The 15769-nt window shown below is 37.1% G+C and overlaps 1 protein-coding gene across 3 annotated transcripts in view; it reads left to right on the top strand.

Moving 5' to 3' along the window:
• Positions 1-761: 761 nt before the first annotated feature.
• The window catches only part of BMP5 (bone morphogenetic protein 5), a 56561-nt gene continuing 41553 nt past the window's right edge, over positions 762-15769 (top strand). Inside the window, exons 1-2 of one of the 3 annotated variants that reach the window (XM_027898327.1) lie at positions 786-1002; positions 1601-1968. In XM_027898327.1, coding sequence (XP_027754128.1) covers positions 1719-1968 — 250 coding nt within the window. In that variant the 5' untranslated portion in view covers positions 786-1002; positions 1601-1718. Of the gene's footprint in view, positions 1969-15769 lie in introns of all 3 variants that reach the window. The other 2 variants (XM_027898326.1, XM_027898325.1) reach the window with 2 other exon arrangements.

Genomic DNA, 15769 nt, shown 5'->3' with positions numbered 1-15769 from the left:
ATCATGGTGGTTTTGTTTTAGTGAAAGGAAAACACCAGTTACTGGCTGTCAAAAAATTCCAACTTGAATTTTAACTTCATAGGCAGCAGCTTTAAAATCTATCTAATATTTTTATTTCTTCAGTTAAGCTTCTTCAGTTAATATCAGGCTGTGGGATGAAATCCTAGCTTTTGACGTTTACTGGGAAATGTAGCATAACGATTTATGAGTAAAAATGTACTTTGCATAAATTATCATTGCAAATTACAGTTTGTGAATGTTGTGACTATAACCATTAGTACAACACTGGCTGCGCACAATTTGAAATCTTGCTTGCTGAATAAATTTGTTTCATTCAGATTGCATTCCCAGCATCTTTAGAAAAGAGTGAGTCAAGCCTCACCAAGTTTCCTACAGAATTTATTAAAAAAGTCACCTTTGTTTGCTAAACTTATCTAAAACATAAACGTTTCTTGGATTAGTGAGACGCTATTTTCGTCTGAGAGCTTCCTATTGAAGTTTACTAAACCATAGACTCACAAGAGCTTCTGTATTATAGCCTTTAGCTATTTATATGCCCTAAAATTGTTACAGTTAAAATTGATTCTGCAAGATGTTAGGAAAGAAACAGGCAATAGCCAAAATTAGGTATATTACTGTAAATGGGAGAGGGAGAGAGAGGTTTAAAGCTGTCTGGCAAGAGAAGGGTTAAGGACTTTTTTGCTATACCCGTTTCAAATTACAATGAGAAGCCTCTTCTTTCCCAGCAGGGTTGTGCTTACATTAGTCTTTAGATCTCTCTTGAAGAGAGCTGTTATATTTGTGCCTGCTACAGTTGGAAATAACAGTTCAGAAGCCGAAAAGGGTTGAATGGATTTACAGAAGGTTATTTTTTGCCAGTGAATTCATGGCAACACATTAATTTGATTAGTACATGCTTTAGAATTACTTTACACTCAAGCGATTCAAACGATGTTAAAGTTATCACCAGGCTGCTGGACAAATATGTGTTACACCACCAGGGTACAGATCAAGACAAATCTGTGACTCAGGATTTATCTTGGGAAGAGCGCAAGGTGTACGAAGAACTCAGAATAACAAGGGAAGATAACTCTGGGAACTACAATGTGTCAGAAGAACAGCTCTTGCTAATACAGCTCCCCACCAAAGACCTGGTTATCTAAGGTTTATATAGGAATGCCTAGGTCAGCTGACAAAATACTGGTCTTCTGCTCCATAAATGCAGAAAAACCGATAACAACACTGGAAAATTGGAAGTCTGAATTTCAACTTTCTTAGAAATAACTGCAACCTGACACATTCCATAATATTTAAACAGGGTGGGGGGAGAGGAATCACCAAAGATGTTACGTTTAGAGATGACACTGACATGAAGAATAGGTAAATTTTGTTTTTCAGCTACTGGGAAAGCAGACCTCATAGGAACTCAGAACAAGTAGGAGAAAAGATTTTTTTTTTTTTCTTTTTTCTTTTTCTTTTCAAAGATGAACCTAACTGCACTCAAAGCTTTCGTGGGCTTGCTCTGGAATTGCTGGGTTCTGGTGGGTCACGCACAGGGAGGTTTAGGAGACAATCATGTCCATTCGAGTTTTATTTACAGGAGGCTGCGGAACCATGAGAGAAGGGAGATTCAGAGAGAGATTCTCTCTATCCTGGGTTTACCTCACAGACCCAGACCATTTTCACCAGGAAAGCAGGCTTCTTCTGCACCCCTCTTCATGCTGGACCTGTATAATGCCATGACAAATGAAGAGAACACTGAGGAGCTGGAGTATTCACTAAAGGGATCAATGGCAGGGGAGAGCAGAGGGATACGGAAAGGATACCCTGCCTCTCCAAATGGATATTCACGGAGAATACAATTATCTCGCATGACCCCCCTGACCACACAGAATCCTCCCTTAGCCAGCCTGCACGACACCAACTTTCTGAATGATGCTGACATGGTCATGAGCTTTGTCAATTTAGGTACGTGGAATGTTCTTTTTTTTTGTTTCTGCTCTCTTTGACAAACTGTTAGCTAGATTTTGTGAGGGGAAAACCTCCCGGCCAGGCTTAACCTGTTCTAAAACGGCAGGATCGGGCCCCGGCTGCTGTGCCACTGGTAAAAGAAAAATCGTACTGATGGTGAAGTAGCTACGTTGTAGGTGGCCATGGAAAAAAGATTTTTCTCATTGTTTATATAAAGTCAGTTTCTATAACTCCCCTCTACTGGCTTCTGTTTTCTTTCTTTCATTGATGTAATGAAAATTCTAGCCTTAGGCCAACTAACTCCTTTTTATTTTTTTTTTTAATCTCAAAAAATCAAACACTTATGCCTATTGCTCATTTATTTCCCCCACTGTTTTCCTTAAAGCTCACACATGAACAAGCAGCAGTTGTTAATATTTTAAAGCCTAGAAAGTTATGAAAAGGGAAAAGTTAAGCCATTTAAAAAAAAATTCTTAAGTTATTTAATGCGTTTTTTTTTTGTGTTGGTTAGAGTCAGAGTTTTATTATCTTTTCAGCTGGATGGCTGGATTTTAATCTGTTGCTGTTTCTTTGTTATTTCTATTTAATAACTACAGACTGTATTTTATTATACTGCCATGGTGCTCAGTCTGCAATGGTTCTTATTTTCTGTGTCATAAATAAATTAAATAACAAGTAAAGTATTAAACACCAGAAACATGCAAGCAAAGAATGCTTTTGAAAATTGTATCAATTCAGACACAAAATCTGATAAAACTAAACTACACTGGCTTCTGAGTATAATAAACATGCTTACCAGTTACAGTGTAGTTAAAAAAAGCAGCTACGTATTTCTTTACTAACTTAAATCTCATTTAGAAAGCTGCAAATAATTCATGAAATGCATTTACTATTTTTATAAGTGTTTTAAATGCTGCAGGACTCATAAATTTGCCTAAAAAACCCTTCTCATTTGACTTGAACAGTAAGAGATTTAATTGAAGACTTGAAGTACAAAATCTGATGAGCTCTTGTTTTCCAGGATAATACTTTCTGTACAACAGTACATGTTCCAAAATACTTTCAGATTATCACACACTTTTTGTAACTTTTACCTCTACCAGATCTTTGATCCTTGCTGCAGAATTAAAAATGTTCCCAAACACTAAAATCCTCAATAACTTAAATTTCTAGGAAAGTGACACTCTATACTTTAGTTCTCATAATAATAAAATCACTTTTCATTAATTTTTGGCAGATAAGGAGGTGTTCAATTTTGAGATCTTTTTCCTTAAGAGTAAATATATCCACAACCCTAAATACATTTGCTTGTTGCTCTTGCTCCTGAAATAGCAGGCTAGGAAAAACAGAATCTCTCTTTTTTTTTTTTTTTTTAAAATGTGTTCCTTGTCCTTAAGAAACAGTTACATATTATCCATGAATTACTTTTAAGTTAACATTGCATGCCTCGATTTACCCAGAGTATCTGTAGTCAGATGTATTTAAAATGGCAACATAATACAGGAAAATAGGAAATGCTCTGATCTCCACAGCATTAGTCAAGGCAGTGATCCTGCAAAAATTTTCCTTGTGTGTCCTGAGAAATACCTTCTGTAAATATGTCACAGACCATTCAATCAGCAGCCCTGAGGACTATTTACACGGGACCTAGCCTTTGATTTCTCAAAATGTCTTTTATTTCAAGTGGACTTCTTGCAGCGAATAAGTAGAAGTCTTTGAAGCTCACTGTCAGATATGTCCTAGGCTGATCCTTCTGCACTTCCTCAGGCACAAACCCTGTCTGGAAGAATGCAGGTTTCCAATGAGTGTCTTACCTCGGGTGGGAAGTTTCTAATATTTGACTCATTTTGTTGGGAAACCAGTATTGCCTTAAGAAAGTAATTCTGACAAGCTAAAGCACATCTTATGTTTCTAAACTGTGAAAACTGGGGGTAAGATGCTGTATTTTTCAAGTGATTATGATTAATAGACACCATTAACTTATAAGAAAATGCTGTGTAAATGTCAGGTTTTATTCAGCATCTGTAAAATTAAAACGTGTCTCAGCTATAAGTTAGTCTAAGTCCTAATTCAGTTTAAATGCCCTTCCATACGTGTTGGATGTTGTGGTTTATTGCACATTCTGCCATGTAACGTGCGTAAAAAATATTGACGACTAATATAGATTAGCTTCAACATTTTTATTAAACAATCCTATGTTTGAGTATAATTAACATTAAAATGAAATAAATCACGGAAACAAGGGATCATTTTATATGATTTATGCAGTATAAGATTGTGACAGATGAGGGCAAGCTCTTTTAATGTAGAATGGGGAAAAATATGCAGTGATAAGTGAATGCTAATGCTGTACCTTAAAATCAATAAATGCGGATGCATCATAGTAATAACTCAACAGGTTTTAGATTTGAAGCCTCAGTCAACTTGCATCAAATTAATGTGCTCTAAAAATAGTATTCACCATGTTCATAGTTGCACACAATTAATTACAGAAGGTGTTATTATAAAACTCTATTAATCATCATGATATTTTAAATTGAAACTTTTGTATATAATTGTAGCCAGTTATAAAAATTGAAGACATATATACTAGAACAATAACTATGTAGCTGAGATGTTGGATTGAAATTATTAAGCATAAAATTGAAAAGATTGAATAAGGTTAAAAGGTAAAGTAAAAAAATAGACAAGGACAAATAATTTTGCATTAAAGAATAAAAATTGAAACTTGTAAGTTGATTTTGATTAAAAATCAAACTGTCAGAGTTGCAAGTGCCTCACTTTCAAAAAAAAAAATTAGAAAATAATCATCAAGGGAACTGCGATCATAATTCTCTCAAGCAATCAGGGAGAAAAATAAGAATGCATTTACTTCTCCTGAAGTTAAAATTGTAAACACCTGTTCTTTCTACTGGAATTTATATCAGAATTTCCATCTCTTTCTTTCTTGAAAGGTACAACAAGACAGAGACTATGTCTTGTCCTGTGTTTTGTATAAGACTGTGTGTGTTGGCAACTGTCCACAAATATTGATGAGTGTAACAGAGGAGTTAACTGGGTTTGGTCCAGCAGTCAAAGAATAAATCCTACACTAAACACACTGGGGTTTTCAAAGATCTGATTATATCACCCACAAATTCAGAACTTTGTTTTCCTCACTGACTGGTTTTTTTATCCTGTTATTATATTTTATTATATTATAGCAAAGCCCTGACTGTTTAGAGTTCTGGCATCTTCTTTTTGGCTGGTCTCCCAAAATGACATATATAGGATACCTTGTTCCTCAGAGAACAGGCAAATAATATTCATGTAGTCCTACTCACTTTTCTGCTCACTCAAAATTTAGTAATGGAATGACTTTTTTAAGATAAATGTTAGTGTTCCCACTCTTCACCTCTCACCGAAAGAGGGGGATTTAATAAAAAAACATGTACACATCTGAGGCTTGGAGAAACAGCAGCACTTTTGTAAACTGCATTTAAACATTTCAAATACTGATTTTTCCATTTTCATCAAAGTGATCATTAAATCCACGATACCTAAGTGTTCCTTTTCATGCAATTCAAATGATCTGTATTTTCATTTATTTACAACACGTCTGTTAATTTTTCTCCTAGCAGATTGTTTCATTAGATAAGCAAGTCTATTTGCTTTCTTCACATGCTGCTGTCAATTGATATGAACCTTGTATAAAATAGGGTATAAATATGTAGAAGTTTTGTGGTTTTCTATTACATTTTCTTTCTTAGCATGTAAAATTAATCTCAAAAACATGAAATAAAATTTGTACCCTGCCCTACAAGTGCTAAGAAGGATACGATATTATTGAGGTTTTTAAAGTAACTGGTATGCTCCAGAATGACTTCTCAAACTCTTCTTCTTCACTCACAGTGTGATTCTGCAATCACATAATCCTCAAGACACATGTGCTGCATTCAGTTCTTAAATCAGACACAGAAATCAACAGAAATTTTGTGTTGAGGCACAGAGGGCTGTTCATATTTGTCCATCTTCTCTACCCAAAGTTTGAACACTGTCTTAAGGTTTATATTCTTTTCTAAAACCTGAATCACTAAGCAAATACATAAATTCATAAGATTTACAGCCCATTGTGTACATTGGAGAATGCTAATATAGCACGGAACAACTTTTTATACAGCTACTTTGAGAAGCCTATACTGCATCGATCCACATCGAATACCTGTACAAATACATTTTTGTTACACATGAAAAAGAAAGGATTCCTAACTGCAATCAGACCTTGAGCATATGTAGTAGCTCATTTCTTACATTAAACTAATTCAGTTTCTACAACCTTCCACTCACAGCTAACATATCATCAGCGAGGGATATAGAGTGCTAAACTATAAAATGCCAGGAGCTGTGGAAGGGGAGCTGGAATCATAAACTTTTCTCCTTAAAGCTTAGAAATGAGCACATTTTCTTTTTTTCTTTTCCACCGGATTTCAGATGTTGTTGTCTTAATTTTAACTGTACATGAATTTCCTTGGCTGTAGCACAGTTTTAGTCCATAAAATGCAGGCTTCTAATGAAAATATTGACACAGCCTTAACTAAAGTGATAGAAGTAGTGCTATTATCTTGCCTTGAACAAAGGGATGATGTTACAGAGATAAAACTTCTCAAATAACAAATAGACCCCACATCTTTAATTTTGGAATGGGATCAATACTGAGAAAAAATGAGAAAACATTTGTGAAGTTTTTTTGAAGGGCAACCCAAAGTCATTAAGATGTCATTTTTCTCTTTTTTACATAAAATTTAAACAAATTAGATCAAGTAGGTCTCATTTAACCTTCATCTGAAGTAGACATCACTTGGCATCTTGAAATCCTAAGATTTTTTTTTTCCCTTAATAAAATTTTTGTCACCCAGTCAGTGAGTGGAATGAATTTCTTGTGACCCAGATATGCAGTCAGACATTAGAAATAGCTATTAATTATGGAATAATTTCCTATTATCAAATTAAATATTAATACACCTTTTTGCAAAATAAGTTTATTTATTTCTAGAACAAAAAGACTTTACCTACAGAATGACATGTCCTAAAAAATCCTCATCCAATCCTTACAGTACAGTAGGCAATTTTGACCAATTTTTGTGTGATGACAGAGTGGGTTGTTAGGGTTTGCTTTTGATTTTGAGCAAGAAATGTTCTCCATATTCCATTTTGGAATTATACTACATTTGTTGTTTTATATTGAAATATTTTATATTTCCTTTGAAATCTCTCAAGTTACATGAATCTTATGAACTATATAGCTCTACCTCAAAATAGGTTTGTGTGTGATCTATAAATATCATCTAACAAAATAATGTTTTTATAACTGTCAATTAATTTTTTTGCCAAAGTTAACACTTTAAATCCAAGTAAATTATTGCATCTAACCAGCCAAAAAAATGTCAGGCTCTCCATTAACTGGGATATAAAACTGTCTGACTTTCCTTGCCAACAGGTTTGAAAGAAATTGCAGATAACTGAAGAGAAACTGATTTAGCAGATGGTTAGACGTGCATGGTGAAAAGCTATATATATGTATGATTATATATAAATATATTGGTATTAATATTTCTCCCATTGGGAAGAACGGCTGACCCAGTTCTCCTTCTTCTTTAGGAAGTGCTCCTTTCCAGACTAAACACAGACTTTGGGTGGGGTTGTGGGGATTGTATGTATTGTACGGTGCATATTTTCCCAGGAAAACACAATCTTGCAGTGACTCTGGCTAGCCATGAGTGAGAAAGAGGGAGAGTTGTGGAGATGCCTCTGTGTGGAGGGCATTAGGATTGAATGGAGAGCCTCTTGGTGTGCTCCCTAAACTCTGGGTTGTTTGTTTAGATAACAGGACAACTTTGGCACCTATGTGATCTCCCAGCCTTATTGCTCTTGTTATTATTTTCTCTGAATGTTAAATTATGCAAAGAATTTTACCATGGCTACCTGCCTACTTACTGCCTGAGTTACGGAGGTAATTACAACAGGGGCAGTTCCTTTTTCTTCTCTTTTTAACCATGGTAGTTCCTTTCAGCTTGCATACAAACTATTATACTTTTGCAGAAAATTGATTGATTGCAGTTTGATCACTGTAGGTGTCATCTGGTGTTTCCACATAGCTGAGAATGAACAGTTTATGAAGTGCCAGTTGCAGCCTCCAGCTAAAGAAAGGCTCCCCAGGGCTTCAGGAGGGCTCTGGCTGCTACCAGACTTTATAATTATTTCCCACACTTCCCTATCCTCTCTCCTCCTTGTCCTTTCCCTTGTCTCTAACCCCCACTGTCTAGGCAGGGTCACTGAACTTTAGTTTTATGTCAGTGGCATTTGGTTGTAGAAAGGATTAAAGGCCAAGAAGTGGTGAGATTAGGTGACAGTGGGGAAAATAGAGAGGGAAGGAATGAGAGCAGGCATGAGAGAAAAATAGGGAAGACATCCCTCTTCTTCTCAGTAGGTAACAACCAACATGGGGGATTGGATACAGGCCTGCTAGGCATGGGTAAGGTCCATCACAGAGAAACAGCCTCTTCAGGAGCTGGTATTACTGGAAGATTTAGTCCTACTCCTCTGTTCCTCACATGCAGCGTGGTGTTGCAGCACCTGAGAGCATTTCCCATGCCAGCAGAGTTACAAAAGTGGAAGTTTATTATGACAGAGAGAAGAAGCTGCATGCAGACAGAGAGAGGGCAAGGAGCATATATAAATAATGTGCAAATGAAAGGGAAAATGAGTCCAGGTATGGGTTTCTTCTCTCAGTAAGCCTTGAAGGCAAAAGGAGCACTTTTCTTCTCAGTCCCTTGTGGCAGACAAACTACTTCAACCTCCCCAGGCACTTGGCTTCCTGGGCAAAACTTTTCATCCTTGCAAAATAAAATGCAGCTCCTCCCACCCTTCAGTATGTGTGTGCAGGGAGTACACACAGATGGGCTACTAACATTTGCAGCCATAAATAACTTAGAAGCTAGCTTTTAAAAACCACAGGTTAAAGGATAAGGGCTGCCATGACGCACACAGAGAGGCTGAGATCAGAGGAGCAGCTAAAAGGGGTCAGGAGAAACAATGAATCCCCTTGTTCTGAGTCATATTTATGAGTGCTCCATTGCACCTAAAGTTCATATTTATTGGCTAGGCCATGGGGTTTCCCCATTTGCTCATCTCTTAAAATAACACCCCTGGTTAAACTTTCCTATAAAACACAGAAATGCTAGAGCAGGCAGACCTTGTCAACCCTGACAACTACATTATTCAAGTTTGTGGGTGGGGTACACCAAGCAGGAGCTGGTTTGTGCATTGTACTGAGTGGTCAATTTGTTTCTATACAAGATATGACTGTAAAACAAGTAGAAAAGGAAAGGTTTTACAGATCAGCTCTCCACTTAGAAACTTCCCACTCTTATGAGGGATGCTCCAAAAGGTGCATTTAAATGCTTAGTTTCCAGCTCTTTGAGCAACAGCTCTGGTGCAACAGATTAAGGACTTGACTTTATCAACCACAACTCAATGGTATGTGTTGTACATCACCAAAATGTGGTTTTATTTTTTTCCCTGCTGCAATTCAGGGCAAACTGAGACAGCAATTATTAATGAGTCAGAACCTAGAAGACTAACCAGGACAGCTCATGCTGGTATGTGAAATGTACTTGTAGCTGGATAACAAGTGGCTTTGCAGAAGCAAAATTCCACCTAACTCTCTTTTTCAAGGAGAATCAGAAAGAGGAAGAAATTTGAACAGGTGAAATTTCTGTTAGGTTTATCTTTATCTTACTTAACAATATTACTTATTCAGACCCCATGAGAACATAAGAGTCTTCTTCAATGATTCTGTAATTATATCCATTTGTAAGCTGTGTCTATGAAATGAAATTATTGTTGTTTTAACTCATAGGTATTTGACTGTAGTCAAATTAATTAAGTTAAATTCTTATGGTCTGGCAAAACTCTATCCCTATTCCAGAGTAACTATTATAAATTAGGAGCAATTTGGCTAAGCATATCCTTTTAAAAAATGCATCTTTTAAAAGTAAAGGGGAAATAAAGGTGGGGTATGCTATAATGTAGTGCAAAATAATTTAAAAAATATACTGTGTTTGACTTTTACAATTGTGAATGGCACCATTTTTGGAACCAAAGGTGCTAAATTCTGTTTTGGAAAAAAAAAAATTCTGGCAAAAAAAAATTCTGTTCTGTTCTGGAGCCATAGAAAAAAGAAAGAGCAGGGATGCTGAATGAGCAGGATGCTGATTTTGGAGTAGCAGGCAGTTGGTACCTGATGGCAGCTGGTGCCTGGAGCCATGCTATTCTACTGGTGCAGTTTGCAAAAACATTACCTGAGAAACTGAAAGAGTGGCAGAACAGTAGAGCGGATGATAATGCTATGGAAGCAAGTCCAAGCCCAGCACAAAACCCCATGACAACTGTAGTCTTTGTGGTGATTTATGATGGCAGAGATTCAGCAGGAACATCGCTTTGGGAAGGTTGTTCCCAAGGTTACCCCAGCTGGGATATCTGTCAGTAACTACAAGTCATAATATGCTAGTGATCCCAAAGGTTAATCTGCTGCTCCTGACCAGGTTACCTTGCTGTCCTATATACGAAATGTGTGCAAAAGTTTTGCAGTGAGTCTGTCTGGGCCCCCAACTAGCCTAAACGTTAAAGTCAGAGAGTGAAATGTCTGAACAGCCAAACAGGAAAAACTCTAAGAGCCTCAGATAGAGAATGAAAACAGTGTGCCTCTGTTTTCCAGTCCATAAAATGAGGATGGGCAAATATTCCTGTGTTCAGTTTCATTTCTGTGCACTATCATTCTTCAGCCTTGCAGAGAAGTGGTATAGCTTTCTTCTTGCAAAGCCTCTTTTTACTCTGGCTGTGCACTCTGTAAAATACTTTGTTCCCAAGAACCTCGCACCACCTTCCATTTGATCATGGTATTCTCAAGTGTTATTTTAGAAAGGGATAAAAAAGTCCTTCTAAAAGGATGACAAGTATAGTGTTCTTAAAATGGACAGTTCACAAAACAGTGAAAAAGAAACACTGGAATTTAAGCATGAAAACTGAGATTTGTGTACCAGTGCAATGGAGAGAGGATGTATGGATAGTTTAGCTCTTGTTCTCAGAATTTAGGTTTGTGCCTCTTTGAGGCATGTGGGCATGCATATCAGTCTGTGTGCGAGGCTTTGTGTATGTAATATAGAAAGCATGTAAATCTTTTCAGTTTTAGTCATTAGGATTTTTTCCCCTTTAAATCATAATATTCTTTCCCATCAATACTACGTGGCTTTACCAGCCCTGACCTTTCAAGCTGCCTGTTTGGACCAGTGTTTATCAGATGACCGTTTGACCTCCTTGTTAATTGTACTTAATTACATCCTGTTGTAACATTTTGAAATAAGGAGGAGAGTTTATGGATCTGCTCCAAAGACCTGAGGACTAAAACAGCAGCAGAATTCAGTGGTATGAGGTGCTGAGTAATCTTGTAGTTAAGTCAATAAGAGCTGTGGCTTGTCCAGTCGATTGCAAAATTGGATCCATGTAGGATCGTTGGTACTTCTGTGAATAAAACCACACGTTTTTCTTTGTTCTGAGAAGGGCCACTCCTCTCTGATTAAAGGCTTGGATATTTTTCCAAAGAGATGAAGAAAGGAGTGAGAGATGTATCAACAGTATTGCAAGGCCTGAAGTTCACATATGAAGATATAAAAGAGACAAACCTCTGTTGTCACAAGTGGTTTCTCAGTTGTTTTCCAAAACTTCAGAGTTCCTTATGCTTCCATAGAATTGCCAGTTCCCATAAGATTTTGGAGACTTATATAATCTTTGCTATGAGATCTTCTATGCATTGATGATTTCTGAGCACATCTAAGCATTCATTAACGAGCAGCAATTATCTCCTGTAGCTGCAACAAAACAAAAATTAAAACAAATTAACATCCAGAAAGAGCTGCAATTCTTGAAGAGGGGCACTCCAAAGGCTCAGAAAGCAACTTCATATACTTATTTTACAATGTTTTTCATATAGCAAATGGCCCTTGAAACCTGCCATTGAACGTAATGCTTCTCACTAGTGATGAGACATACATGTATGCTTCCTCTATGGTTGTCATTCCATAGCTCACTTGCCACAAATTTGATTTATAAGATCATAGTAAACTTAATTTCCTAAAATGAATAAAGAGAAAAGGAAATAGAAGCTGTAACACTATTATTATGAAGTGAAAGTCCAGTCCAAAAACTTTAAGGAGCACAAGGCAAAAGAATATACTTTGAATTTTATTTTATTAAAATTCTGATAATTAGACTTATTGGAGAATGAAGTGCCATGAAGAATTAATTGTTTGTAGTGGTAAACTGCACATAATTATGGCATTATTGCAATGGTTTGTCATCCAGCATGAGTCATATTCTAGATAAAAAAGACAAATTACTTAGGTGAGCCTCTAGACTGACGCAGTATCACCCACAGCTCACAATACTGTGAAAGCTAAAAGTACTGTCTTTCCTGTAGCAAAGGTTCAACCTTTGGTTCAACTAGACAAAATTACATTTATATTTTACATTTATGTTTTTTATGTACTGATTTTAGTTACAAGCCTATATGATTAAAAATAAAACACAGAATTTGCTGAATGCCATATTAAGGTATTTGAAAGATCCTAATGTTTAAATCCTGTTTGGTATCAAGCAACAGCAAGTATATCTGAAATCATACAATGACATATGACGACTTTCAGGGAAGGCTGGTTTGTTTTTCAGCATTTTGAGAGGTAGTATAATGTGACTCTATATAGTATTGTTTATCATGGTAATTTAAAATTAGGTATTATTCAGAATAAAGTTTTTTCTTTTCTCTGATTCTTTGGTTAGCTCCTTTTTTATACGCTATAGTTATACACTATGGGTCTTCAAAAAGTAATTATTTTCATCACTTCTTAAACAATTGAATTAATAATCGTGTTTAATGAGCCTGGATATCATAATGAGATCATATTTACAAGGAGAAACATTTTATATATCAAATTTTTAATGTAAGGAAATATATTTTTAATGTTGTTTTATTGTATATATATGTGTGTGTGTGTGTTAATACAAAATCCAGTGGCAGTTGATTCTGTGGAGTGAATTCTAAGTAGTTTGAGTTCATGTTGCAATTCACTGGGTCAGAGTGGTGGGAGCAATGTCATTAAGATTAACAGCATATTGCCACCATTTTGGTTTCCCAGCAGCTGTGTTCTGCTTTCTCCATATTTTTATGCATTCCTTAGAAATGCAAAATACAAGAGACGTGCTTACTAGCATGTGTGTGTGTACAGGACAGGCCTTATGTGAAAGGGGTTCATCACAGCACTTGAACCAATATACAGGCACACACATGAACTGAAATTTTGGCTCCATGGGCACAGCTCCCAAACAAGTTCATCCTGTTTTTACTTTACCATCCTCTTCATCCTGTGTTTATATTACCAGCCACTGCTGTACAGTAATGAAGCTTCTTTTACTAATATTATATCACTTTGGGTCAGTGAGATTTACCACCAACTCCAGTAAACAATGCTGCTTCAGCTTGTCCGCAGGTAGGGAGCACGTTGTCATCAAAATGGAAATGAAACCATGTTCCCAAAAGAAGAGACTGTGATGCTTCCAGTTTTGGAGATGAGCAAATGGGGGTTTTTTGCTTGATAAAAACCCAGACATATTCCTGAAGATCAGGGCAGTTGTCACTTCTACCCCTAGTGGAAACAAAAGTTTAGCGCAAACATGTGCAAAGGCAAAGGTTGATCAGATGCTGTATAATATATGTGAAATATTCTTAGTGGTGTTGAACCAAAAAGATTACATTTGAAATGAAAACACTGTGTTGGTGATCAGGTTCTCACTCCCTGCTTCTTGTTATGCTCTGCTCAGAAAGACACCGAAGTTTTGTCTGAGACACATGAGTTCAGCATATAGGATGAGCTTCAGATCATCTTTGCTGTCCCAGAGATGTGTTACACCTCTACGATCAGCCTGGTTATTGCGTTCATAAGTAACTGGGCAAGGAATGTGAGAAATGCAGTCCCAGGTGGAATAATACTGGAAATGCAGAAATTTTACAAGCACATCCACAGTCCTGGCCAACCAGCTCTAAGTGGCCCTGCCTGAGCCAGGGGATTGTTGCAGATGATCTCCTATGGTCCCTTCCAACCTCAGCTGTTCTGTGGCTCTGTGACTAAGTAACTACAAAGAAGAGGGACCTTACTCGTCTTATTCATTGGTATCATTCATTCTTACTTCTTTTTTTTTTGGAGGGCAGTGATGATGTTGCCTCAGACAATCGTTGAATGAACAGTACTGTGGGTTCAAAGGCTCATGCTTTTTCTCCCTACTTTGGAAATTATTTTCTTACTTTTTATGTCATTTTGAGAGTCCTGTGTCTCCCAGGTCTGTCCAAAGTAAATCTACTGTGAGGGATCACAACCTACTGCCACATTACCTGGAGCTGATCTGAGCTCTTTCAGGGCACAAATATTGTTTGTGAAGATTAGCTTTCCTTTCCTCTGGCAGTGCAGGCATAATGCTGGATGGCCAACCCAGAGAAATTTTATTCACTAATGATCAGTGAGTTTCTGCCCTGAAAGAGGGTCAAAATATTCATTAATTTGAATAAGTTTTAAACGTCTTTGAGGAAGAAAAAAGTCCACGTATTTTTTCCTTCTTGTTGAGGGGAACATATGAGCAGTTTTTCTATATGAGCAGTGATAAGGGGGTGAAATAATGTCTCTCTGTGAGAATAAATCATTATCAGATTAGACTGATGGAGCTGCAGAGGAAAGGGTGCATTTTGAATCAGTATTAACAGGTTGTTAAAATCACAGCCAACTCTCAAACTGGCTGTTAAAACCTGCTGCCTGAAAGTGCCATTCCTCAGCACTGCCAGCCAGTCTCCTGCCTGCTCTTCCTCTGCATCTTCCTCCTGTTTGCTTCAGGTGTAATGTCTGGGAGGGCCTGTCTCTGCTATTCCTCTGGCCCTACTGCTCTCTTTCTCAGTACCATATAGAGTCTCCTAGTTGGGTCCTTGGTGCTGGCCAACAGGAAGAATGCACAGGACAAACCTTCAAAACAAGTGCTAAGGGTTTATAAAAGATGAAATTCCAGTCTCTTTACATTTTTAGTTCTACGGTCATGACTTCGTCAGTACAGTGATTAGCCTGGTATGTGCTTGTGCAACCAAAGTATAAATCTGAGGACTTCTGAACTCATGTGAGCTAAACTGGCACACTAGCTAAGCACATGGCCTGTGAGCAGCTACTTTTTGGGAATGTAGTTAATATCCTCTCTTATAAGGTAGCCTAGCAAAATAATTTTTCATTTGTTATATGTAATGATGCCTTTTTCTACTCTCTAAATGTGATGATTTTGTGGGTTTCCTTTCTCATCCTTGTTACAGCTAGACTGTTTTTTATGGAATGTTCGGTCGGCGTTAATGGATATGGGTAATATTGAAATAGATGTGAGCACAGCGTAAGCAGAAAATACTGCCTATCCATTCGTACCCAGTTTGGCAAGCAGACAAAACTTCTGTGGAATTAATTCCAAATATTCCACATCATGAAATAGATAGAGTTTATTAGATAACATGTGTGAATGGTAAGTAGTGGAGTGACTTGCCACCGGTGGGTGGAAGTGAGCACAGGGTTAACATGAGCAGGAACTAAGGAGATGTGGGAAGATAGAGTGTGCTTTAATGTTTAGGTTTTCCTCCCCTGCCAGTCACCCTATGATGATATATGCCCTTTCACCCTTCTCAGAAGTT

The sequence above is a fragment of the Empidonax traillii genome, unplaced genomic scaffold, assembly GCF_003031625.1.
Source record: "Empidonax traillii isolate 1590-97213 ecotype Southwest subspecies unplaced genomic scaffold, ASM303162v1 scaffold591:size1139884, whole genome shotgun sequence".
Classification (NCBI taxonomy): domain Eukaryota; kingdom Metazoa; phylum Chordata; class Aves; order Passeriformes; family Tyrannidae; genus Empidonax; species Empidonax traillii.
The sequence above is the reverse complement of the archived record's forward strand: the minus strand, read 5'-3'. Positions and strand labels throughout refer to the sequence as shown.